The 26,770-nt window shown below is 42.7% G+C and overlaps 1 protein-coding gene and 1 long non-coding RNA gene across 9 annotated transcripts; one reads left to right on the top strand and one right to left on the bottom strand.

Annotated features, from left to right (window-relative positions):
* Positions 1-15,829, top strand: LOC130538650 (uncharacterized). 2 transcript variants are annotated; one of them, XR_008953936.1, is made up of 6 exons: positions 1-192; positions 6,343-6,604; positions 6,785-7,046; positions 7,227-7,488; positions 9,256-12,677; positions 12,716-15,829. It is a non-coding gene; the product is annotated as an uncharacterized LOC130538650 (long non-coding RNA). The 2 variants fall into 2 exon arrangements; XR_008953935.1 differs by having other exon boundaries at positions 12-192; positions 7,227-12,677.
* On the bottom strand, positions 15,645-26,770 carry LOC130538648 (FYVE and coiled-coil domain-containing protein 1-like). Of its 7 annotated transcripts, none has more exons than XM_057056472.1 (19): positions 26,557-26,682; positions 26,364-26,457; positions 25,966-26,059; positions 25,733-25,839; positions 25,471-25,596; positions 24,459-24,565; positions 23,901-24,044; positions 22,829-22,922; positions 20,339-22,726; positions 19,926-20,018; positions 19,541-19,659; positions 19,190-19,357; positions 18,833-18,973; positions 18,533-18,741; positions 18,288-18,429; positions 18,034-18,156; positions 17,628-17,838; positions 17,300-17,409; positions 15,645-17,216 (listed from the first exon to the last, which is right to left on the bottom strand). In XM_057056472.1, exons 3-19 carry the CDS (start codon positions 26,021-26,023, stop codon positions 17,141-17,143), a joined length of 4,416 nt encoding a protein of 1,471 aa, XP_056912452.1. In that variant the 5' UTR covers positions 26,024-26,059; positions 26,364-26,457; positions 26,557-26,682; the 3' UTR covers positions 15,645-17,140. The 7 variants fall into 7 exon arrangements, with proteins under 7 accessions (XP_056912452.1, XP_056912450.1, XP_056912451.1 ...); XM_057056470.1 differs by having other exon boundaries at positions 25,966-26,056; positions 26,557-26,681; XM_057056471.1 differs by lacking the exons at positions 26,364-26,457; positions 26,557-26,682 and adding an exon at positions 26,706-26,770 and having other exon boundaries at positions 25,966-26,056.

The following is a 26,770-nucleotide window of genomic DNA, read 5'->3' as shown; positions in this document are numbered from 1 at the left end:
CAGTGTTTTGTTCCTGATATGTCTGCTCTGAAGCTTCTGATTGACTCCAGCCTGCTTCTCAGAATAACTTTCACAGAACCCGCCGTTATAATTGCGGGTTGTCGGAGGGAGGGAAAAAAAAGGGAAAAGAAGCTGGCGTCATTCGGGGTCCTTTTGGTAGTGTGGGAGAGGAGGATGACAATTCATGCCTGGGTGAGTGACAGAGTGCTGACTGCTGAGAGCTGGTGCGCTAGTTACAATGTTCAGCCATTTCCACTGCTGCAAATCAGAGAGCACAACGATATAAAGATCTACCGCTGTAAGCGCCATGTTGCTCAGTTCAGTAAAAGGGAGCATCCTACTGCCTACGCACTGCCAGCATCACAGTAACAGCCAGTGTAGCTCCTCCAACCAGGAGACAGCTAATCAATCGCTGTAAGTCTCTCCATTTGTTCCACTAAGTGCAACTAAATCTTGGACTTTGAGCTTTTTAAAGTTCCGATCCAATTAAATGACACTTTAAAAGGGTTAATGCTCTATTTATGTACTACAGGATGCCCTAAAATGGGATTCATTTTAATTGCAATTATTCTATTCGACCTTTTGCAAACACAAATCTCTGTTTTCTCTACTGGAGCTAACGTGCATGTGCAGCTTCAACAAGTCAAAACCCACAAGGGCAGACATCAGGCTCTAATTGGCTGGAGGCTTTCGTCTGTGTTGTTACTGAAAACAGTTCTGGGATCATCATGGTTATGGATGCTTGTGTTGCTGGCACCGTGAAGCCAGGAAGAGAAACCTGTTCTCACTCATTTCCCTGCTGCTTTTTAATCTACCGGTTTTAGATGGACGACAATGGGAACGCAAGAGGTGGTGTTGAGGATAGACGAATGCTGGAACAAAGCTGTTTCGATAGCTTTCATTTCAGGACGTGATAAAAATGACGTCTGTATTTAACCAGTCCAACATTCATCCCTCGCTAATGACGGCAGGCAAGAATATTACAAATTCTGATGAATGGCCTTTCATGTGGCGCCGCCTTTGTTTAATTGTTTGGAACATCATCCATCACCTGGGAACTTTAAAATAACAGGATCATGGGTAATCCTCTCAGCCACCGATCGTGCCAAATGCACCTGAATCGTGACAGAGAGCAGAAACAGAGTGCAGGAAATACTGTGCAGAAAGTGTAGACCCAATAGAAACATGCTCCATCACTTTCCTTCTGACTGCTGACAAAGTCCTGCTTACTGAACAGGGTCAGTCTGAACCAACCCACCACAGCCACCATTATGCGGCTGCTCCTACATTTAATCGTTGCCATGCGCGACATAGTAATCACTGTCATTCGGCCTTAGACAGCTCATAATAACGTGAGGGGAGGCCAGCTGTGTGACTTCCGGGCTCTACTCGAGCAGTTGGTGCTTTCATTGTTCCACCCTTCCGATGAATCTCCTGAGGCCACATGAGAAGATAAAACTAAATGTTGCTCGTTAGCAATGTGCAATTGTTCTGCAATTTCTCGCCACATCGCCACGGTAACAGCAAGGTTTTACTCTTGACGCTGTAGTGATGATTCTTTAACCTATGCCTGATCAGCTTGAAGACTTTGGCTGTCAAAAACAACCTCAGGGGCTATAAATGCAAAAGAAAAACAATTTAAAAAGAGCCTGAGAAGAGATTTCTACTGAAATAAATGTTGGTGGCGGCATAAAAATCTAAAAATAAGAAAAAAGAATAAAAATAATAAAAGCTAAACTATAGGTTTCATCTCTACATAGTAAAGGTTAAAGGAAGCCACCCCCGCAACCCCGCCCCCCACCCCACAAAGCTTGTACACAACACCATTTAGATTTCAAAAGAAAAGCATGAAAGAATCTTTCTGTTTCATGAACTGTATGAAAGGGGCAACACCTAAAGCTAAAAATCTCGCAGGAAGCAGCGCAGCAAAATGTTGATCGATGGGTCTATTTAACAGTAAGACTGAACTATTGAGTGCAGCTGAAAAAATTAGCCCCACGATGAGCCTCCCTCACTGCAGGCTACCGCTTCTCTCCCAACACATTTAGCATGTGCGCGATAAAGCACTATTTGGTGACAATGAAGCTACAATAAAACCTGGTTTCACATTTACAGTCTGGTGCCTAGTGGTATTTTATGATTTTGCCTCACATCTCAGCATAATGCAGCTAAATTCCCCAAGTCGAGAAAAAATGTAGACTTAACAGAACGTAACGGTCTTGTGCAAATATTTAATAAACTGAACATCATATATGCTTTTATAGTGTTTGTTATGCATTAGTGGCATTATAGGCTCCTTCTTTCTCATATTAGGACTGTTGCAATTCCCAATTCTAGGCAGGTGAAACTAACTCCAAACTAGATTTTTATCATGAATAAACACCGACATCAAAGGAGTCAAAACTTTGGAGGAGTCAAAAGTATGCCAGAAAAAAATATAAAAATGAACAAAACATATTTTGGGCATCACCAGTATACAGAAGCTGTTATTTGGTGTCTAGTTTCAATATTGTCACAGACAACATCAATGAATGTTGCCCTCAATACAACTCTGGGAGTTTTCAGAAGTCATAAAACTGTTTTGCATGCAGCTGAAAGTGCAGGAGGAAACTCTGGGATGGAGGCCTTTCTAGCTGTACTTCAAGACCTCGGGGGTCCTCACTTAAACACGAACGGTGCTCCAATGTCTCTCCTCAAGCAGCAAAAAAGATTAACTGCAAACAAGGCTTGGTGCTAATTACTGATGATGTCGCCAAATTTGCTGCAAGAAATAAGAAAGAAGAAGGAGTGTGCAGAGATAAGATACGGCAAACACGGACGTGGGCCGAAAATCGATGCAGTCAAATTAGCAGAGTGACTTCTACTTGGGCGACAAAGGGAACAAATGAAGGCTCAGGATAAGATATGTGGATGTACACCTCAAATCTGTCTGCACCAGAACTGCTGCTCAATTCGGAAGGTCAAACACACCTACAGGGGAAAAATAACACTGAAATCGAACTGCAACAAACTGAAGAAACAGACATGAGGGATTAATATGCATGAATGCCACCTACAAAATGACTTCACCTATTATATTTTACATTTTCAATCATTCATCAGTCTGGACACAACCAGCCATGAATCCAGCCTTCTACGTACTTCACAGCTACTGGCTTAATGTTCATTATGGTATTAGCTAATACCTACATCATTTGGTAATTAGCTCTAATTAGCCTGAACGAATGCAGCGAACATGAGCATGAGAATTGGAGTGTCAGACCAGGAGTCAGGACTCAGAAAGAGTCTCTCCTGATGGAGTTGAGATGAAGGTGAAGTCTAATAGATTATCCAAATCAAAATCCTTTCTTCGGAGGAAAAATAAAGGCTTACCATTACCATTAATTAACCAAAATAAAATGCACTCCTTCAAATTGGAGGCTTTACAAAATTTTATGGAACTCTCAAATAACATCACTCCCAAAGCACAGAAATAAAAATGGCTACAGAAATTGAGGATAAACCCTTAAAAAAATAAAAAATTGTTTTGGCTGAATAGCTGGGGGGCACAACAGCACAAAACACTCCACATAGGGAAAGGGGATGCAGATTATATATACCTGAGGACAATGGGGAACAGATGGAAACAGTCAGGAATCAGGGAGGACAAGCCGATAGGTGACAAGTAACCACAAACAGGAGGAGAGTGACATTCCAAAATAAAACAGGAAGTCACCAAACAAAACCTCACCACGGGTGACGCGGATCAGATACCTGATCTTTTGTCTTCTATAAAAGAATTCGGTTACACCCGTAACCAAAGCAAATGTTCCCTAGTCCTTGTGAATTATGGCTGCCGTCTATGTAAATGCTAACCTCTGTCATCACAAACAAATGCGTGGAATCGAAGCCTCTAATTTATTTTCACCCTTCATTTTTGGCCGTAGATGATAGCGTGATGTCCTCACATCATGTAGCTTGTATTCAGCCATGTCATTATTCATTGCTTCAGCTTGATGTCTGTAAAGTCCATTTTGTCGGTGTATCTGTCTGTAGATAGGACAATAATTGATCTGCCAAAAAGGGTAATTGAATTCTGAATCATCATCGAGAGTTGCTGCGTATATACAGTAGGTAGGACGGTCAGGTGTTGCTTGTTAGGAGAGAGCACTAATGGTTTCTGACCATAACACCAAGTCCCGCATTAAGCTAGACATGACGCTAATTATCGAGTAATAATAAAATAAAATAATGCAAATAATATTAGTACATTAACAAAAGCCCAGTGAGTGGTTTGTAATTTTTGTAATTTGTAGAAAAACGCAAATTACCCAACCGCCACTGACATCAATCTGGTATGTATTTAGTATTCGATGCTACGACGCAGTTTGAAGCTCCACAGCTGAGTGCCTAGAAGTAGAATTTCATCTTATCAGTGAGAACACTAAGTAGGTCACTGACTCCCTATGTAGTAAATAGTGAATAGGAAACGATTGTGTGAATTCAGGCATTAGTCCATCAAGTTAATTTAGGTTTAACTACTATAATATCAATTACGTATAGACATCTCAGTTAGCTGTTGCTATCCCAGTGGCCCTTTAACAGTGGTTAGCAGAAGAATGATGGCACAAGAGAGACAGTCGCCACTGTGGCATCGAAATTCAATTTGGTTTTTAAAAAGATCATTTTTTGGCTGAGCCTATAACCTTCGGCACAACCTTTGCTGTGGAACCTCTGAGAGACAATACGTGCACTTTCTGACACCAGTGGGTTGGAAATTAATGTTGTGCTTCGAGATCCGATCAATCAATAACATAGAGAGAGCAAGAGATGCTGGGATTTGGATTATGGAAGAAGAGAGAACTAGCATGTACTTGAAAAGGTTAGCAGTAGATTTATTAGCTTTATTAATATGACATTCATTCGGCTGGGCGCTCACCACCTGCCCTTGGCAGCATCTTGGGCTAGAATGTGTCGCGGCGTCTGTGACCTTATCAATCTCTCCCGGTTTAGTTGGCATGTTTCGTCACAGCTCGCTGAAAACGCGCTTCATTAAACCTTAAAGAACCCGTGAGATTTCCCACACTGCGATGCTTCTATTCCTGGAAGACGTGGGGCCCTTGAAAGGACATTAAAATTCCCTGCGTCTTTTTAGATATGAATGTGGTGATACACAGGTAATGCAAATAGGACAATTTTACATATTTCACCTCTTTTTAACAGGACAAAATTGGTTGTAATTTTCTAATTTGGGCTGATTGAGGGAATAAATTGAAGGGGAAAAAACTTGTGGGTGTGTGGTTGCTGAAAATAGACTAAAACAGAAGACATTAAAATGTTCTCTCACAATATTGCACAACTTCACGCTTTGAATTGTGATTTCCTGGTAATATATTGTGTTATAAAAGATAAAAACCAATGAGGGTTACACACAACGATGAGGTCTTCGAGCACCTAGTTGATGTCACAAGAGGATTCCTGCTTTAGTGAGTGTGACTTTGATGGTAGAGGGGAATCTTGTTCATCAGAAATGTGCCTTGAATTCTGATTTCTGCTCAAAACCTCAGAGTCCACAGTGTGGAATGGGTTTTGGTAGTGCTGATCATGAGAGTGTTGTGCTACGTTCACCTGGAGACCCTTCATTATATTATATTTTGTGCACATACAGTGTAATTACAGCCGGACAGGGCTCCCAAAAATATCAGCTGGTCCATCATTGCCTAGTTTGCTGTCTAGAAGAATGTGGCCAAACTAGATCACATCATTCCTGCTCTAATCTGACTATCCAATGCCAATGGAACACTCCACTGAGCCTGGCACCATCTCTACTTCCTTCCCATTCAGTCACAGCTCTTCAGCCATCACGACCCTTTGAATTTAAAAGCGCTTGCTCTCAGCACTCATTCATATATCATATGTCACGGGTAAGACATCGAGCCACTTCACCAGCTCATCCTTGGAGGCATTGTCATCCGCAATCTGACTCCAAATGAAGAAAACTCAGTTTTCGAGCGCCCTTCTTCATCCCTGCCGGTTTAATAATGGCAACAGACGTGTCGCAGCCAAACTTTGGCCACAGTTTTGCGATCATTCCATTTAAATTGCTTTGATTTAATATTCATTTGAAGCTGGAATGACTGCAGCAGGTTGCTGGGTAAAACTGGTGCAGCACACCGAGGCAATCGCAGCATGTTTCTGCTTCTGCCACTCATTCGTAACTCCTCATCACAAGATTGCTATGGCAACTTGCACGACAAAGTGTGCGCGCGTGTGTGTCTATGCATGTGTGTGTGTTTGTACTTTGTGGGGGAGAAAATGCAGAAATGTCTGTGCTGACTGGCCTTCATCTTTTTTGCAACACAGACGGCAGGAGAGGCCAGCAAATCTACAGCCTGGTGTCAGAGGGGCGGAGGAGCTGCATGCAAGTAGAGACAGGATGAGGCAGACTTGATGGGACCAAGCGACGCAGAGATCACCGGCAAGGAAAAGCTACAGAACTGTTACTGGCTCACGTACACTTTCATCATGGTGGGAAGTGCGGGAGAACTCAAGGATCCAGGACATCACGTTCACAGCCCTCGACCCTTATGCATATCGCTGGGAAAGAAAGTTGACAAGCTTTCAGGTGAACATTATTGTTATAATCAATTGTGTGTAGGTGCCAAGAGTCCTGAAAATTCTGCTCAAACTGTGTGCAGCAAGTGCACCAGAAACGTGTGTGTGCATGTGTGTGTGTTTGTACTTTGTGGGGGAGAAAATGCAGAAATGTCTGTGCTGACTGGCCTTCATCTGTTTTGCAACACAGACGGCAGGAGAGGCCAACAAATCTACAGCCTGGTGTCAGAGGGGCGGAGGAGCTGCATGCAAGTAGAGACAGGATGAGGCAGACTTGATGGGACCAAGCGACGCAGAGATCACCGGCAAGGAAAAGCTACAGAACTGTTACTGGCTCACGTACACTTTCATCATGGTGGGAAGTGCGGGAGAACTCAAGGATCCAGGACATCACGTTCACAGCCCTCGACCCTTATGCATATCGCTGGGAAAGAAAGTTGACAAGCTTTCAGGTGAACATTATTGTTATAATCAATTGTGTGTAGGTGCCAAGAGTCCTGAAAATTCTGCTCAAACTGTGTGCAGCAAGTGCACCAGAAACGTGTGTGTGCATGTGTGTGTGTTTGTACTTTGTGGGGGAGAAAATGCAGAAATGTCTGTGCTGACTGGCCTTCATCTGTTTTGCAACACAGACGGCAGGAGAGGCCAACAAATCTACAGCCTGGTGTCAGAGGGGCGGAGGAGCTGCATGCAAGTAGAGACAGGATGAGGCAGACTTGATGGGACCAAGCGACGCAGAGATCACCGGCAAGGAAAAGCTACAGAACTGTTACTGGCTCACGTACACTTTCATCATGGTGGGAAGTGCGGGAGAACTCAAGGATCCAGGACATCACGTTCACAGCCCTCGACCCTTATGCATATCGCTGGGAAAGAAAGTTGACAAGCTTTCAGGTGAATATTATTGTTATAATCAATTGTGTGTAGGTGCCAAGAGTCCTGAAAATTCTGCTCAAACTGTGTGCAGCAAGTGCACCAGAAACGGTGGCATCATTGCGAATGCAGGTCCGTTCTGGTCTCTGGCCCAGATGCACTGGAAATCTTCCCCTTGGTCCTGATCACGTTCCACAGATAGCATCCTCTGGGGTTATCAGCCTCAATCCTCAATACTCTTATAACATCTGACCTGCCAGATCAGAAGTATCTTTGTGACTAACAGCCCATCTAAAAGTAGAATGGAGGTCCGAGCAGATATCAGCCCCCCCCCCCCCCTTTCCGCTCTGGAACCAGGTCCCTGTCCCTGAGGCTGACTCCCTCTATTTTCAGGATTAGACCTTAAACCTTCCTCCTTGGGAAAGTTTATAGTCAGTAATCTGCAGCTACAGTCTCCTCCTCCTTCTCCTCCCCATAGTTTTGCATTGACCTGCCGACTGACCCGCTCAGATTAGTTTTGCTTCCTATATATAATTAACGTACCCATCAGGAGGAGGGTCCCCCTCCCTGTATGAGCCTGGTCCTGCTCAAGGTTTCTTCCCGCTCAAGAGTTTTCTGGGTTAATGTAAAACACTTACAGGTAATTTTGGTGCTAACGTCTGCCATACAAATAAAACATAATTTGAATTGAATCGAATATGTACCGGATATATATAATGAGTAAGGTTTTGAGGAACTAGCTCCTGATGGTTCCATCAGCCCTATCCCGGAAGATCTGACAGCCCCGTATGAGGCTTCTGTTATGGGGGGCCACATTTGCTAAGACCAATGTAGAATTCTGGTTAAGAAAGTCATTTTACTTTATGCTTATCCTGAGTTTAAACCTAATGTGAGACCCTGAATTTCCCCTGTGCTGATTTAAACACAGAGCACTGAGTGGAATTTTAAAAGTCAGGCAGCTTTGGCTTCGCCTGCCAGGCAGCAGTTTTGTGTTTCCATTCCTCTGATTCTTATCCAAATAAGTGTTCAGCTCATGAAACACTGTTTATGTTGAAATCCCTGCGGCCACGTGCTTCCTCACAAGTAGACTGTTGCCCAACATGTAACCTAACACCAAAAGACAATCCCACAGTCTCAACAGAGGTTTTCTTTAGCAACATATACACCCGATTTTTACGGATTAAGGTAATCCATGCAGAGAGAGTGTAAACTGACAACTCTTACGCTTGATGTCACGAGCCCAATACGACCTCCCAATGAGCCCATTCCTCCACGTGGCTGTAATATTATTATTGGTAAGATTCCATGTTTATAATTTGTGGAAAAAGATGAAAACATGAAGAAACCATGAGCTCTCAGCGCACATCTGGACGGAAGAGGTTTATTAGAACGCTTATTTGACTTGAAATAGCCCTGAAACATTCTGATACAATGATTCAGCCTGGGAAAGAAATGGTTCCAGAGCCGTAGTTGTATTTAAATTTTAATGACACTTTGTTTTAATCGAATACTTTGGATAGATCGCGACTGATTAACCTTCTCTTCAAGCAGGGCCCTTCTGTGGGTGACCCCAAACTTAAGTTTCAAATAGTTTAGGGCATTGGACAGGCTAGTAGACTAAACAGGACAAAGCGAAGTGAAACCTGTACATGACAGGGCTTTGATGGAGAGTCAAACCCGCTCCCATCCTGACCATCTGCTCTGTTCTGGGGGTCGTGCTGCTGTCAGCTTGACCCTGTTCTCTCTCTCTGTCTCACACACAAGCGCACTTTTTTTTTGTCACTCCAGCTGGTGGTTTTCGGTGCAGCCTGTCAGATGCTGCGTTCCTGGTGTGGAGGCGAGACGTGAGAGGAGGAACGAATAGCATCGCACCGGCCGGCAGAATCAGTGTACAATGGAGAAAAAGAAAACAACTGATTAAAATTGTGTGTTCAGGGGCAGTGTGTGAATCTGAGGCTTGAAAAGGATTGTAGAATTTCACAATAACATTTCAAAGCATTCTTCAAAGGGTCAGGTCATAGCATAATTAACTATAATGATTCCTTTTGTTGAATGCAGCTGTGTATCACCCTCTGATCACTCAGACAGAATTCAGCATGGATGAAATGATGAAATTTGCTTTCACGTTACCTCTGAAGCTGTTGTTTTCCAGTTGTACAGGCGATACATGCAGCAGTTTATTGATCAGAACCCTCTAAACCCATATCTTCATAAGAAAACCAATAAAAAGGAACATTCGTCACACTATTACACTTTACTACGCTATACTGGTCTATGATTGAGCTGAAAGACTTGGACAGTCCTTTATTCTTCCCATGACAGACAAAAACGATGTTAGTAACGTTTACACCCATAGCATCTGTCCATCAGTTACACTTTTTTGCAGATGACATCTTGTTATTTCACACTACTTGACAACAAACAACATACTTTATATTATCAGTGGGTCAGAAGGCTTCAGGTCAGAGGGTGAGCCAGGAGTTATTCTCTTCGTCTTCATCTTGTCTTTACATGTTTTACCTCTTTTTAGACCTTGAAAAATTGAATAATCCTTAGGAACCCATCCTTTCATTTACATTTAAATCTGCCTCATCTCCTGTTATTAATGTAATTTATTGTAAACAAATCCTAACAAGTCCATAAGCCTCCATAAAAAATAGAGGGGGCTAAATTACTCCTCTCGCTATTAAAAGACAACGTATAATAGGTGTGTTCATCTTCTGGACATGATTCTGTATTAGTGTCACCCGAAGATGGGTGGATCAAAACATCCAAAACATCCAAAATGATTATGTTTTTCTTCAGTCAGAGGTCCAAACATTCCGGCTCTGGTTAAATGTGATGCTTACTGTTGTAATTAGAGGGGTTAATATCCCGAGCAGCATCTCCAAATTAAATCTGGGATTCTAACTCCACGGCTGGTGCACCTGTTTGTGGTAATTACAGATGCAGCACCGGAGCGCAGCCATAATGAGTTATAAAAGTCAAGGTTGAATCACTTTAAAGTCACATTCTCTCTCCGTCCCTGCAAGTTTTTCTCTGTCCAACACACTTTTATACACGATGAAGCCTGAAACCAGTTCACTGGACATTTTAATGAGTCAGTTCTTAATTGGTCATTTCCTCGAATAACAACACAAATAACATTTCTCACAGTCACTGGGATGTTCTACGTGCTTCACTTTCTCCCTGCAGTCCAAAATTTAGCAACATTAGGGTTGATTTAAAAAAAGATTGGAATTCAATTAAAGACTAAAGAGCATATGGTGGAGTATTTTATCCGATCTGGAATATATCACATAAAACCAGACACAGATGAAAATGATGGGAAGGACAACTGATTAGGGAATACTGGGTTCCCCAGTCGACCCAGGAGACGTGCAGGGGCTGCACCAAACAATCATCTTCCAATCACTGTGTTTAAGTCAAACATGAACTCAAAGACCAGTGATGGGTGGCAGCAGCTGTGCAACGCAAAGGTTCTTAAAACAAAGCATGAAGAAGAGACGTTCCATTCCAGTCATTTGGTCGAGACAGCATGCTTCAGCTTCTCTAAGAGAACTTCACGAGATTAGACATCAGATGTCAACGTATCAAACACATCAGTAGCGGTGATGAAAGGACCACAGCCACGGTGCAGTAGACCCAATCAAAAGGCAAAAAATGATGGCACGCGATGCTCTGAACTCTGGGCCAACCAAACTCTTTTATTCAAATGTTATTAATAAATAAGTGTCCTCGGTGTCTTTAGTATTGTAGGACAAAAGCAGGTAATATAATTAGCTAAAGGCCAACACACAGACAACCAGAAAGTGGGGCAGCATCAACAGACGCAGCTCACTGACAGCCTGACTGTAGTTAGTTGTTGAGAAACAAGGACACTTCTTCTGGTGTCACTTTCTTCTTCGCATCATTTTAAGGCTGTGTCTCAGCAGAAGTGTGTGCTGAGACAAAGATGGCCTTCAGCGCTAATTGAAGTCAATGACAGAAGCTACAGGGTGTGCGAACACACTGTGTTTCTATGGAAACACACTGCGGCGAGTTGCATCCCTTGTGAAACCTGCGGCACGATAGCGGATCTGCCATTGAGCAGATTCATCTGAAGTCCTTTAACAAGAGGGTACATGCGAAACCTAAACATGCCAGGTTGACAGCGAGCTAACCAGACACCCTTCGCCATATACATAGCGCCACCAAGGCAAGAAGTTGGCAGCACAATGAGAGTCAGGCGAGAGCCAAAGCTGTGATGTGGCTTTGTTTTTATTAAAACATTATTCATATTATTTACAGATATGAAATCATCAGCCAGAATTAGTTATTATGGTCATACGGATGACAAATTTGACATGATTTCAAATCATAATAATCACATATGAGGGTCTTCCTCCCCCCTCTTCACAAGGTCGGTGCAGCATTTGCTTTTGCTTTTGCGTGTGTGTGTGTGTGTGTGTGTGTGTGTGTGTGTGTGTGTGTGTGTGTGTGTGTGTGTGTGTGTATTGTGGGATTCTGTTCCCGACTTCTGTTTTTAGATCCACCTCAAAATATAACATCTTAGATCTTATGGGCAGAGGTTGCTCATGAAACAGAGTTGCCATGGAAACAGTGGCTATCAAGCCACCATTTACAATCTACCTCTAGAATGGAGAAAAGCTGCAATGAACATCTACACCCTCCCTCCTTTGCTCCTCTGCTTGTTTCCATCTGTGCTTGTTGGTGGAGGATTCGTGAGAGGATCGGGGAGGGATGGCGAAAAGACATAAAGGCGCCTCGGCTGCACATAGATCAGTTTTTCTATACCTCAGAGTCTGCTACAGTTAACGATCAGCGCCTTGATTTAGTGAAACCAGCTTTCTGCACCATCCATCACGTTGGTTCAGATGAGGCCAGCTGCGAGACTGCAAAATAAATAATACGTAAACCAGAATCAGCTGCCACCTTTTGATCTGCGACCTCTGTTTACTCAGAGTTGTTAGCAGTTGTGATTAACTGCTATTTATGTGGTAATATGCTGTCTCCATCAGGTCAAAGCTCTTTGTGACTCGTGCACCATACGTCCCCTGTAGGCAGAAGGAGGTATCATGATTTTTATTCATTCTGAAGCAAAAGGAATATTAAAATTATAGGGGCTAAAAGACAGAGAGATTTGCACATGCAGGCTGAATGGGTCAACAGAAGGAGGTGACTCACTTTTGTAGCTATGACCCACGCAAGTAGAGTTGCTCCTGACTCACCTGGACCCTTAATTCAGCTGTGATCATGCAGCGTCACGCTGGCACCAGTGCAGCATCTGAAGGGGGGATACATTAACGAGAGGGAGGCCGACATGCTGTTTGTTGCACTACCGAGTCAGGACGCCCAGCAGAAAAATGCGCTGGCACTCTGCACCTTGACCTGGTCCGGTTACACATACTGTAGATCCAGCTGAAGTAGATGATGAACATAGTTACCATACGAATGACTAGTTGCTAAATCAAACAGGTGGTGAATCGATGCCCAAAACAAGGACCCTTGAAAGTGGCCGCCTCAGGGAACCTTTCATTTCAAACTGTTCCCTTGCAAAGGGTTCAACATTTATCTTCCTCTACAAATGAGCCAGTCACCTCAAACAATAACACACTGGCAATAAAAACAAGCTTCGGTCACAACAAAAGTTTTGATTAAACCCTCACAAAGTTTTCTGTCCGCTTAATGTCACACAGCGCTAATGTAGCCAAATCTTTTTTTAAAATTATTAATCCTGATTGCTGCATTTTTGGTGAGTGATGGGTTGGAATTATTTTCATTATCTCTTCAGAAATGCAATATTAAAAAACAAAATCATGCTTTTAATTATGTATGACTTCAAAACTGCAGTTGATGGGCATCCTTTCCAAGGTTTGTTTCTGATTGTAGCCCAATGACAGCTGAAATTGAAGTGCTCTAACTGGACACCTCTTATTACGGTGTATAAAGCGATGGATGGATGGATGGATGGATCCACTTTAGCATACTAATAGCTGCTTTCAGTCACTTAACAGTTTGATATAGATCTATACTTCCCCGGCACTTTATTAGATGGACCTTTGGTGGAAGTTTGGACCCCTTTCGCTTTAATTTCTATGTGATGTTCTTGTAACAAGGTGTTGGAAATATTCCTCAAAATTTTGGTCCATACTGATATGATGTCACTGTCCAAAAACCAGTTTTAGATGATCAGAGCTTTGTGACATGGTTCATTATCCTGCTGAAGTAGCCATCTGAAGATGATCCACTTTGGTCATTAAGGAAAGCTTGGGTAGGTTGAAACGATGCTCACTTGGTACTCAGGGGGTCAAAGTGTGCCAAGAAAACATCTCTCACACCATTACATCACCAGTAGGTTGAACTGTTGTACAAGGCAGGATGAATCTATGCTGATCAAGGTGCTGTGTTCAGAGATGCTGTTCTACATTCCTTGGTTGTAACCAGTGGTTATTGGAGTTACTGTTGCTTTTCTATCATCTGGAACCAGTCGCCATATTCCTCCTCCGACCACACAACTGCTGCTCACTGGATATTTTCTCTTGTTGGGACCATTTCCTGTCAACTCTAGAGATGGTTGTGAGTGAAAATCTCAGGAGAATCAGCAGTTTCTGAGACACTCAGACCAGCCCATCTGGCACCAACAATTCAACGTCTTTCTTTCTTCGCCATTTTGATGCTGTTTTGAACTTCAGCAAGTTGTCCTAACTACTGTATCTATATCTGAATGCATTGAGGTGAAGCCTTGTGGTTGCAACTGAACAGGAGTAACATGGGTCCTCCAATAATAACTTATATTTTTGGCTTTTTTAACATTTAAAATAGCCAAAATGATTCAATTACCAGCAATTTTTGCTTTAATGGACAATATAGTTACTAGACATAATGTAGATTCGTGGAACTCTTTGAAAGGGAGGCGGTTAAAGACATAGACTTCCTGTCTGCTGGGGGGGTTAAGTATGAGCATTTTAAGCCAAATGAAGCCATTGCTAAATATTCCATTCAGGTTATGCAGAAAGTGGAACCCTGATATTCAGGTTGAGAATTTCTGCAGGAATCTGTTCCTTTGTCATAACAGTAAGGCTGAAAAACGAGACAGGTTCTTTTATTTTTTCACGACACCGAATGTATTCCATGCAGAGACGTCTTGAGCATGAAGGTTCACTGTTGAATAAATAATGCTGAGATTTAAAAAAAAAAAAACTATCATGGGAAATAAACCAACCTGGGGTGTATTTTTTTTTATTTACAGCGCATGCATGACTAACAATCCATTCACCTTTTTATTCATGACCCTTGAGTGAAAATTCCCAGTGATGAATGGATTGCGTGCACATGTCATTTGCTGCATTAGTATTCATCACACATGCGCGAATAGACAGCCCGGCCTGGCACACACAAGTTCATACATGTGCGCAAATGGAGTGTAAATCACAGAATCAATGAGGGAAGGAGAGAGAAGGGGAAGAGAGGAGTCGATGAGAAGGAGAAGGAAGGCGTGACGTGATTTACAATGAGATCAGTAACCTTGAGGACCTAAATGACCCCTGAGACCTAAACGGCATCCGTTAGACAGACACCATTGTTACACATGTTTGTTTTTCATTTTTCTCTAAAACAAAGAAGTGTTCTGTGTGTTCTGCATATGAGAGCAAAACATCCTGGTATTTTTTTTCTGAATGTCTTTTATAGGCATTTTCTGTTGTTTTAATCTGACGGCTTCTGTATACTTTCTCCCCAAGATATTAGTATTCAAGCTTCTGCCAAAAGCACTGTAATAAAAATTGAAAGCAATTCTTGGGTGTCAGGCACTATATTTGAGCTAAAAGCTGTTAGCAACACGCTAATGTAGCAGGACTGCCAAAGCCATTTCTTAGTAACACGGTATCTGCACTCGGCGCCCCCTACAGACTGAATGGGGCATGGCAAGTTTCTGGACGTTTAATCAAAAAAGACTTAAACGTTATGGATATTGTAAATTACAATAGAAATCGAAATGCTTTTAGCTATGAGATGAATAATTTATATCATTTATAGTCTCTCAGCAAAGCTTATGTTCTTTCTTAATTTAAAATATGCTTAATTAACACTGCACTGCAGATTACAGTTGATTGTATTAATGGTCCATAATTGAGGTAGAGATTTAAAAAAAAAAACACCTCGGTCAACACCTTAAAAACTTTTAATAGTTATTTATTCAATTGTTTCTAATATAAATCCTCACTATATCCAAGTTAAATGAACTATTTGTCAACAATTATTTAAAGCCGAGAGAAACTTTCCTCTGACCAATCCAGCAGTAAACATCTAGTGTCAAACATCAAATACATTCAACATTTGCAAAAATAATAGAAATTAAAAACTGGCACAGACCGACAAAAGCCCTTTCAGAAGTGCATCGGACACCCAATATGTTGTAATACTTTTAAACAGAAATATTTTGTGGTTCTCCAATGTTTGGCAAAAATCACCACACCTTTTAAAAAAAAACATTTATATTAGTTCCTCATGTTGAAAAGATGCAAAAAAAATAATTTTGAAATAGCTTATGACCTTTTGGAATCGGCAAATCCTCATAAAAAATATGAACACTGAAAAGACTCATTTCTGTATTTTCCAGTCAGTAAAGGTAAATCATGATCTAAGCAATCAGATTCAGCCACAAACCGTCACAATATGACAACCTGCAATATAAAAATGATTAGTGCTATTTGAGGGTTGCATGATGAACTCCTGTAACAACGAAGCCAAATTCCACAGCTGTACAGAGATCCGTTTACAACTAAAACAATGTTCAATAAAACAGGGTAGCACTCTCATTAAGACTGTAAAATAAATGTTTCTGCCTATAAAGACTTCGCACTCAACACAAAATGCCGTCTTGTCAGTTTGGCTAAATAAAAATGCAAAACCAAACATCAATCAAATGAGGCTGCGAGTAAAAAGATTTTAAAGCACTGAAAACCACATTTTAGTGTCCTTAATAGTTCCTATTCGATCACGCAAAAATATCAACCTGTTCTTTTACTGCGATCACCGGAAACACAGACTTCTGAGGATTAGCTCCATCCCAGATGCACCTAAGTCTTCCTAGCAGGGTTGCAAGACACAGTATCTTCTTTTATTGTCGTTTCCGACAGTTGAAAAGGCAGCAATGATATAATCGGCGCCAGTTTGCCTCTAAAAATCTGATATGGATGATAACATTTCTCTCTTCCAATAAAAGCTCAAAGACCCTGAGAATCTGCACAGTAATTCAAAGTTACACCAGCATGCTTAATGTAACACTTATTCTACTTACAGTATTTTAGGCAGCTAAAACATCTGTTAAACAGTAAGAGGTTTCCTTTTGTGTAATCTCCATTTAACCTTTCTGGGGAGCAACTGTCAGATATGTTTTGTGGGAAAACAGCTTTTTCTCATATTCATTTTTCTTCTGAAAAAAATGTGGTATCCAGTCTCAATAAATAATAATGAAAATGTAAAGTTTTCTATCAACAGCATTTATGCGTTCTGCCTGACACAATAATACTGTTTAATATCACGCTAGTTGCGAATGTGTCTGTTAGCATCAACGGCGTGTTTATCTAGCGTGCAGCATATTGATGGAGCCTCGCAGATCTGCGGTGTTTACACGAGTGTCGGTGTAACATTGGTCTCTCCCGTGTGGCTTTCAGAGTAGGTCCGTGCCGTCGTAGACCACGGGCTTGTCTAGACTCAGATGATACAGCACTTTCTTTGAGATGAACCTGGAACATGGAAGACATGATGGTGGCTGCTCTACTCTACTATCAGGAATCCTGCTGACAAGACCTGCAAGCTGGTGACTGACCTGGAGAAGGAGTTGTCAAAGATGAGGGTATACTCCCCAGAATTTCGGACTTTCAGCTCCCCCTGGATTGTCTCTTTGTGCGCGTTACAGCGGGTCAGTGGAATCAAGACCTGTAAAGAAAAAAACGGAGACACCTTATTTAATCGTCAATTAGATGCTGTCTTTATACATTTGGTGTGGCAGGAACAATGGCGGCAAGTGAACCTCCATCTCTGCCAGTACTGGATGCTAACTGTTGTGTGGCTCCTTTACTACTCAGTGTCTCCAAAATTGAAGAAGTTGTCGTTCTTAGACAACTTTTTTGACCACTGTTCAGCACGTGTCTCACTTTGGCCTGCTCCAGTGGAGTGTCCATGCTCTCCCTGTAGACCACGCTGAAGGAGATACTCTTGGGCTCAGACGTAAATGTCCAGGTGACAGTGGGACCAGGCGCCTTCATGATGATGGAAATGGTGCTGTAGCAGCTAGACTTGATGAAAAGGTCCCGGCAGCTGTCCTCAAAGCCTGAGATGTCGTCAACTGTGAAGTGGACGTCCAACCTGCAGCCGAGTGAACAAAAGACATGACCAATGAAGCAGAGTCATGGACTGGTCTGTGTCATACAGTCTACATGGCCAGCATCTAAACTAATGAGTTACTTTTCAGGAAGAGAGACAAAGTTTGCAAGATGGTGCATTAAAAACTGAGAAGAAAATGTGTAGTAAACAAATTTTTTTTATTGATGTGACACTTACGTGAGCTCTCCAGACTTTAGCAGGTAGATTTCTGCATCCTGAACTGCCGCACTGACGTCCTCGACATCTTCTGAAGCAATGTCTCCTGTGCTGGCGCTGTTGCTCCTGGACACATGGCCAGATCTTTTGAACATACAGTACACGCAATTGTACAGAATTCCTGACAGTCTCATGTGCCCTCTAAACAACATGGTTCCTGACACGCATGTTAAAAGAACTACATGGGCTCAAGCAAAGTGATGTGACATTCTTACAGCTGTGCTGCCCCCTGCTGTCCATGTCCTGGAGAGCAGGCAGTGGAGAAGGACAGAGAGTCACTGTCATAAACGCCGCTCACTTCCTCCTCTGTGATGATGTCAAAGATGCCATCGTCTAGCTTGTCAACTCCCTCAGCTCCTGAAAAACACCCATGCATTTTAAACGTGCACTCCACGGCACTGTGTTGATAATGAGCTTCACGCAAAGGACATATTTTACATGCGTGTGTGTCTGCTCTAACCTGGAGCAGTGGTCAAAGCTCTCCCAGCTTGCAGTAAACGACTAAAAGGCGTCCCAGGGGCGCTGTTGCTCACTTCCTCCTGCGGGTGGCGCTCAACCACCGCGCTGTGCTGATTGTAACAGTGGACACAGCAGCGCTCTCTGCTGCCGCCGGGCTGAGTGCTGACGTTGTTACTGCAGCAGTAGTAGCAGAACGGACGGCCACACAGTCTGGTGATAAACATACCCAAAGAGGAACATTGTTTTCTCTGTTATAATGACAAGAACGCTTTCTGAAACTCAGTTCTGCTGCTCTACTAACCTGCAGTTGTACTTGCGGAGCCACCAGCTGAACTGAGTGTGACAGCCCACGCAGTGGTTGACGTCTCTCTCCGTCTCCTCATCCCGCAGTTTCTGCTCAAACTCCAGGGCATCGTTTTTCTGCCAAAGGGCGTCCTTCTCCCTGTGAAAGAGAGCCATTAAGCGTAAGTAAAGTAAAAATTCAGATGCAGAGAAGCGACATGGCTGACACAGGTGTACCGTTTATACAACAGATGACATCAGACAAAAAGAATTTGGTACAATTTGGTGAGAACTATCGCTGCATACTTAATTTAGATGAAAAAAGACTGAAAAGAGAAAATAAATACCAAGCAAACCCAAGGTGCGGTGTTCTTACCTGATGAGTTCGACCAGCCGTTCCTCCAAATTGATTTTGGTGCGGTAAAGGTCGTCGAGCTCGGCAGCTGTTCGTAGATCAATCGTCTGTTTGTCCTGCGTGAGCCGCCGTAGATTGTCGCTCATCTCCTGGCAGACCTTCTGGGCCACAGCCAGATCACCTTCAGACCTGCACACAAGCACAAAAACCTTCAATAACTAAAATAATCCAAGCAGTCTTAGACTTCAGTAGAATATGTTTCAAGGTGCCCAAAAAAGGTCCTCGATTGAGCGTGTGGGGGAAAAAAAGATGACTTTTATCCCAGCACTCTAATTTGGTCCAGATTGTGCGATTATGAATACAGTTTCTTACCTTGATAAATTCCCTTTCAGATGGATTATCTCTTCTTCTTTCTGCTGGATAAGATTCTCAAACTCGGCCATCTGGATGTTTTTCTCCTCAATCTGTTGGCAATGTCTCTGAATCTCGTCCTGTCGTCAGAGCAGCAAAGCAAAACAGTATTTTTTTTGCCTCTTTGTACAGTACACCTGTGGCCGCACACACCCACACACACTGCAACTGGACATTGTGTTTAATAACAGGTCATGCAAAGAAAAGCATGTTGAGATTTACATCATACATATGAACACCCATTTAAAAGCTGGTTTCAGTACACATTAACATCCTCGCTCTGAAATAATAACAGGACTAATAATGATCGATGAATTGAGTACATCTAAAATCTGGGTCCCCTCACCTCAACTTGTTTGAGGTTGTTTTCAAGTTCTACCACTTTTTCCTGCTTGGTGTTCAGCCTTGATTCCACTTCCTGTAACTCTTGTTTCAAAGTCTAGATACAAACACACACACGCACACACATTGGTAAAGTCGTGTGGTTCTGCAACAGCACTCGTCATTCAATAATCAGAAATACAAAAGTAAAAAACTATGGACTTACAGCAGAAATGTGAATTTTATAATATGTTTAAACACTGAGAATGTATTGAGGCCTCCGAGTTACTTATCATTTCTGAGTTTGGATGAAATGATGCTAGTATGCATGTAAAGACTACTGCAGAACCTCTTGGTTTCATTAAGGAAACAAATTGGAGGAAGTTACAACAGTTCCAGTAATTTAGGCAAAAACACTGAGGCAGAATTTAGACTGACCTGGAGCTGGATCCTGTGGATCAGTGATTCGTTGCTAAGCTGAACGTTGAGACTCTGAATCTCTCCTTGGCTCTTTTCCCGCACAGCTTCAGCCTCCCGCTGGGTCTTGTTCAGCTCTACCTGCAACTCCTCTTTGGCTTCTAGCAAACGTTCTTTGTTCTGGACCTCATGGAGCAGTTGCTGGTTCTCCTGACGGAGCTGCTCTATGTAGGCTTTCTGTGACTCCACGTCCCGAGCTGCCTCCTCCTTCAGCTCTTCCAGTCTTGTAGTCAAGCCCTCCCAGCGGAGACGAGCTTCTTCATTCTCAGCGGTTAGCATACACACATGTACTCCAAGTTCGGCCATTTCCGTGTTGGCTCTATGAAGAGCCTCCCTGGAGTCACTGTTCTCCAGGCTCAAGGCGTCATAACGCACTTTGAGTTTATTGAAGTCCTCTCTGCAGGTCGTCACCTCTGTAGCCAGACCCGCTCGTGCCTGAGCCTCCCCATCCCGCTCCCGGATAAGAGCCTCCTCTCGCTCCCGGGATCGGAGGATCTCATCAACATGGCGACGGTTCAGATCCTCCACCTGGGCTTTGAGCTGTTCTGTTAAAACACGGAGGTCTTCTCTGGAAGACTCTGTCACCTCTTGCAAGGCCTGAACTTTCATCCTCTCCTCATTTCCAGCCAGAAGCTGAGCCCTGAGCTCCACCACTTCTTCCTGGAGTCGCTGCACCTCTCTTAGGTTCAGTTCCAGTTGAGCCTCAGCGATAACTAGCCTGAATGGGGTCTCTTTGGACTCCATTGGTGGTGATCCACGCTCAGTATCAGGCTTCTGCATCTTTTCATTACTCTCTCCTGCTCCCTTTTCATCGTGCATGTCCACAGACCTTCTCTCCAGCTCGTCTACTCTAGCTTGTAGAAGCCCGCGCTCAAAAGTCTGATCACAGAGTTTAGCCTCGGCCTCTTGGATCTTTTCGAGTAATTCCGCTTGGCTTCTTTGAGACACTGTGAGGTTCTTGTCCAGCAAAAAAAATTTGGCAGTGAGTGAGTCCAGCTCCTGCTGGGTTGTTTTTAACAGTTTCTTCAATGAGGATTGACTCTCTACAAGCTCCCTGTTTGCATGCTCCAACTTTTTTATCTGACATTCAAAGGCTTCCTTCTCGACGAGAGTCTTCTGGAGGATCTCCTCTAAATGCAGGTTGTCATCTAAAAGCTTCCTCTCTCGATCTTCCACACACATGTTTGCAGCCTCTATGCGGCGCTTTAGGTGCTTCTCAGAGGCCCTTAAATAGGCGAGTTGCTCTAACAAGGCTTCACTGCTCTCTGTCAGCTCGCTCACTCTTTCTGCACCTTTCTGGACTGTCTGGAGAAAATCCCCACTTACTTCCATGAGATTGCTGTATTGGATTTTGTAGTCATGGACGTTGGGTGTTTGACTGCAGGAAACATCGTCATTATCAGCAAGTCCAGCAAGCTTCTCCAACTTTTCCTCTAGATGCTTGATCCTCTCTGAGCTAGTGGCCAGCTCTTTCTCTCTGTTTTTGAGAGTTTTTTTTACATCCAGCAGATGAACCTCAAGTTCCTGGTTGTGGCTGCTGGCCGTGCTACATCGCTGCTCTTCCTCCTCCCTCTCCTCCTGGAGCCTTTTCCTCAGTTCTTCTGCTTGCCGTTCTCGGCACTCCAGTGAGGTTTGCAAATCCTGTAGCTGGGCCCTCAAATTTCCCGCCTCTTTCTCTTTTAAAGTCAGTGCCCCCTGAATTCGACTCACGGCACTCTGGAGCTCCTCTAATCTCCTGAGGGCATCGTCTCTTTCCACATTAGCTCTGGCTTTGACATCAGCCACCTTTTCTTCACTGTTCTTCAGCTCCTCTTCCCTGAGTCTTAGTTCCTGGGACAGACGCTCACATTGTCTGGCCCTGTCCTCAGCCTCTCTCTTAGAATCTAACTTTTCCTCTTCTGCCGTTTTGAGTTTCTCCAAGAGGTCCTGGATTTTCCAGGCTGAGTTACAGTAACTAGCGGTTTGTTGACCCTTTTCTTTGAGAGCTTCATCCAATTTAGTGATAAGCTCCATATTTTTCTTTTCAGCAGCTGTGAGTCTGACCTGAAGTTCAGCATTTATAGCTTCCTTGCACGGTGGAAGCTGATTCGGGCTCTCCCGATCGCTTGTTTGGTGGTTTGGTGTGGACCTCTGAACTACTAACAGTTTGCCCTGAAGATCTTCAACTACATTTTTCAGCTCAGATGCCTCCCGATTTAGCTTCTGAACCTGTTCCAGAAGCTCTTGCTGTCTGAGCTCTGACTGGTCAAGTTCGATGCGGAGGCTCTCCGCAATGTTGCAAGGAGAAGGTTCTCCCAATTCTCCAAGAAGACTGTGGCTCAGATCTGAAACTGGAAAACCCTCCTGTGGCTTTAGAAACAAACAAACCCTGGTAAGGTGAATTTTAAGCAGCCACTGTTTAGATACATGTTTCAGATTCTCTACATGCATCGTCTTTTAGAACATGTGTACCTGCAAGTGTGAGTAGCTACTGACAAGACTGTTGATACTGGAGCAGCGACTGGGAGGTTTCCACAGAAAGGCTGAGGGGGTGCTGATGGTTCTCCTTTGGAACAATTGACACACCAATGAGTCTGCCACTTAAACCCACACAGCCACACACAAAATAAAAAGAGGAACTCGTTCAATATAAACTAGCATTTCAGAACCTACAGGGAGGGTGGAAAAACTGCCAACTGACAAAAAATTATACCAGTTAAGAATGTCATATGACATTATATAATTACAGTCACAATGAAAAGGCTTCTTTGGACTTCCCACTGATTTGCCTAACGACCGGGAATGCAAGTGATCAGCTGCTGACCTTAGCATGTTTTCATGTGCACATCAGGCATGAACGCTGTACACCCGAGTAGAGTGCGTATGCCACCAGACAACCCTGCTGGATACCTGCCCTCTGCTGAGTGGGTTCCTAAGCTTTGTAACACGTAGTTCAGGTGTGAATTCTAATCTCTTCCCATTTTGCAGTTTCAGATCTACACTTAACTACTACATGATCCTTAAAAATGTAAATAATGTGTCCAACGGTGATATAAATCACGGCACTGGTAAATAATGTGCCCGTATTCAAAGTGACTTAATAAAGTTAAGATTCAGCAAGATGTGAAGATTCAGCAAAGGTGTTGATGTGACAAACGGTGCTCAATGCTCACACATTGGAAGCGCTGACACAGACAATGAACACACACCCCAGTGAAGAAGGAACTGTGAATAAGCTGAGTGATCAGATAATTAAGTGCTACATTAAGATGTAAAATACCCAAAATGACTGTGGCACAAGCTCTATGTTAGCTAAAACAATGTGTCAAATTACCTCAGGAATCAGTGTGTATTTCAGATTTCGACTAAATGCTATAACAATGAATTTATTGGAACATATTAATGCTGGTACCTGTGCAGATTTTTGTTATATATTTTTAAAAATCAAGGTAATTGTAAATGTGCAGCTGCACTTTATCAGTTTATGAACACAATTTCAGTTGTAGTTTTTTTCTTTTTAAACAAAGGTGTTGACTTGGTTTACCTTGCAAACTTTGGCCAGTCGGCATCTAGGTCATAGCCTCTGGCTGCTACGTCAAAATGGATCTGGTTGAGCTCATAAAGATTGTTGATGATGTCAGCAGTAAGGTGCGACTTCAGGAAAGGACTCCGGTCATAAAACCACTCGCTGCGATGCAAATCAACAAAACATGTAAATAAAAGGTTTAGAAAGGGGTGGTTTTACATATATCACCATTTTAGGGTTGTTTATTGATTAGTGTCCAAAAAAGGCCAATATTTCTAATTCAATAATTAGCTTTGCATGAAAAAGCACCTTAAAACTCCTGTGGAAACACATAAGATCTGACATTGAGGCTTTAATAACAGCTAATGCTGTTTTTGCATCATTAACACTTATTTTGCGAAAATTTGAGGAAGTGTGGCGCAAGTGTGGATTTATCAAGCTGGTGGCTAGTTGCATTTTCTTGTAACAGAACACAAAAACGGGAAGGCAGAGTGACAATTCGTCAGAATAGGAACCACCCAGATTTTTCAGAAATGTCAGAGGTAAACAAACCAAAACTGGGACAGGGGGTCTCACCTTGTGACCTTCTGGTTTATAAGACACTGTTGCAAGGTGTCAGCGAGACGCTGGTGAACAAGAGAGTAGCGGATGAAGGCCCTTCCCTTGCCAAGAGATGTCTTCAACTGGCAGTGCAGAAAAAATACACACTTTTAACTGACGCACACAAAGACAAAAACTCTTTGTGCACTTGCGTCAAATGCTTTCCAAATTTCCACATGGCTTCATGGCTTTACACCCATCATGTTTTGAAAGAGGAATTGCTGAAATCCAACACTAATTTCAAAGTAACATGTGAAGGTCTCAACTGAAAGGGCATCACTGCTCAAATAAAAAATATATGAAGGGTGCCTGCGAGGCCAGACAGGTCGAACTCTTTAGCAGATGGAGGGATTTAGCTCAGAAAGCAGCAACATGGGTCTAATATGACAACACCAACTGGGGAATTCACCGACCGGCATAAGAAACGCAATAAGAGTAAAATTAACAATATAAGTTTTAAAGGACTACTGACCCAGTGAGCAGCTGAAACACATACCTGTTGAGTTGTAAAGAAAATATCTCTGATGATAGAAGACTGCTTAAATGTAGCAGTAAATGTTTTTACAGAATAAGGAAAAACAACAGGGATTTATAGCCACACAATGAGGCATCAAATAATTCAAAGGTTGGTTGAAAAGCAATTTCTAACCATTTCACTGAAAGTCATTATTTTTTAGAGATAAAGGCAAAAATAACCCTCCTTAGGCCCACAAACATGTTAATTAACTCACAAATTAACCACAGCACAAACTAAACTGACTAGTTATTATAGCTCACCGCTATGAATTTCCAGGAAAGAAAGTATAGCAGACACGATGTTGATCAACTGCAAGGCAGTCAAAACCTTAACAGCCCTGAATCTCACTGTACCCAAGCCAGCAGAGGATTAGTTACATGGTCACAGACTATATTTGTGTGTCTGTTGCCCGGAACAGCAGGGCTGAGGCAGCACGGGTGATGGTGCGTGTGTGCTGCAGAGGAGGATTACCTCAGGGATGGACTTTACAAAACGGATGCCATCGTTAGCTCCCTTGATCTTAATCAGGCAGTCACAGAAATAATCCCAGTAGTCTTTCCTCTGGCCAAGAAAGGTTGTCTTCTCTTTCTGATCGAACTAATAAACACACAACAGTTCTATATTCCACCGTATTCTGGGCAACATGGATGATACAGTAGCCCAAACTGATAAACATGGGCTCAAATTAAATCTCTGTTTCTAAACCCCTACCTCCACTTATAAGATGCCATACCTGCAGCAGGTATTCTAACTTAAAGAAGAATTTGTGCAAGTTTGCGCTGTCATCAGATATGGGCTCACCACACTCCTGGTATTCTTTACTTAACTCGAACACAGCATCTAAAAGAACAAACACGCTTCATGTTAAAACAAATGACCTACAGGACTCATTTGAAGGCAGCTCTGTACGTAATACACTGAATAAATATGCTACACAGTATTGTGTGACACCAGCAGTTTGGATACCTTGTAGATCTTTAATTATCCTCTGAAGTTGGTTATCTCCAACTGATGAGGAGGCCATTTCTAATGTTAGAGGCCCAGTGGTCGATAAATTCTGCTTGTGGGATAAACAGAGGATTCATTTTAAATTGCTGTAAACAGAACATACTAGACAACTCAATCTCTCTCGCTCTCTCTCTCAAACTCACACACTCTCTCTCTGACACACACACACACACACACACACACACACTTACACACTTTGGATACAAATAGTGCTCCCCTCAAATGCCTGTCCTAAATGCTAAAACCCTTAAACAGTGTTAATAAGACAGATGTATTACTTGGTGGGGAAACAATAAAGAAACAATATCAGTTCAGAAAAGTTACGCATAATTTTGATGAAGGGAAACAAGCCATACCAACGCGGAGACAGGTGACAGCGTTGACTGTTTGTAGCGACGGTCAGAGACGCAACATTATCTACTGTCATCTACAGTCAGCGCCAGAAACACACTGAGGCGATTGAAATCGATGTTCAAGTGTAAGAAAAAGGTGACAAACCGTAACATAAGCATCAATTTATCAACATTGTCAGCGCTGTCGGGCATGCACCTGTTTTAGCTCTCCGCTTCCGGTGGTCTTTATTGCAAAAGTAAGCAATAAGCATCACATTTTGATTTGAAATCAAGCCAAATTATACCAACACTAGATAAACATTTAAATAACGAACGTAATGGATGATTAAGATGTTTAAAACTAGCCTGTGTCCAGTATTGTAGGTGATATAGAGAGAAACTTGCTATCGGTTAGGGCGGGCACTGTGGAT

The sequence above is a fragment of the Takifugu flavidus genome, chromosome 15 (assembly GCF_003711565.1).
Source record: "Takifugu flavidus isolate HTHZ2018 chromosome 15, ASM371156v2, whole genome shotgun sequence".
In the NCBI taxonomy this organism is placed as follows: domain Eukaryota; kingdom Metazoa; phylum Chordata; class Actinopteri; order Tetraodontiformes; family Tetraodontidae; genus Takifugu; species Takifugu flavidus.
This window is presented reverse-complemented; position numbering and strand designations above follow the sequence as displayed.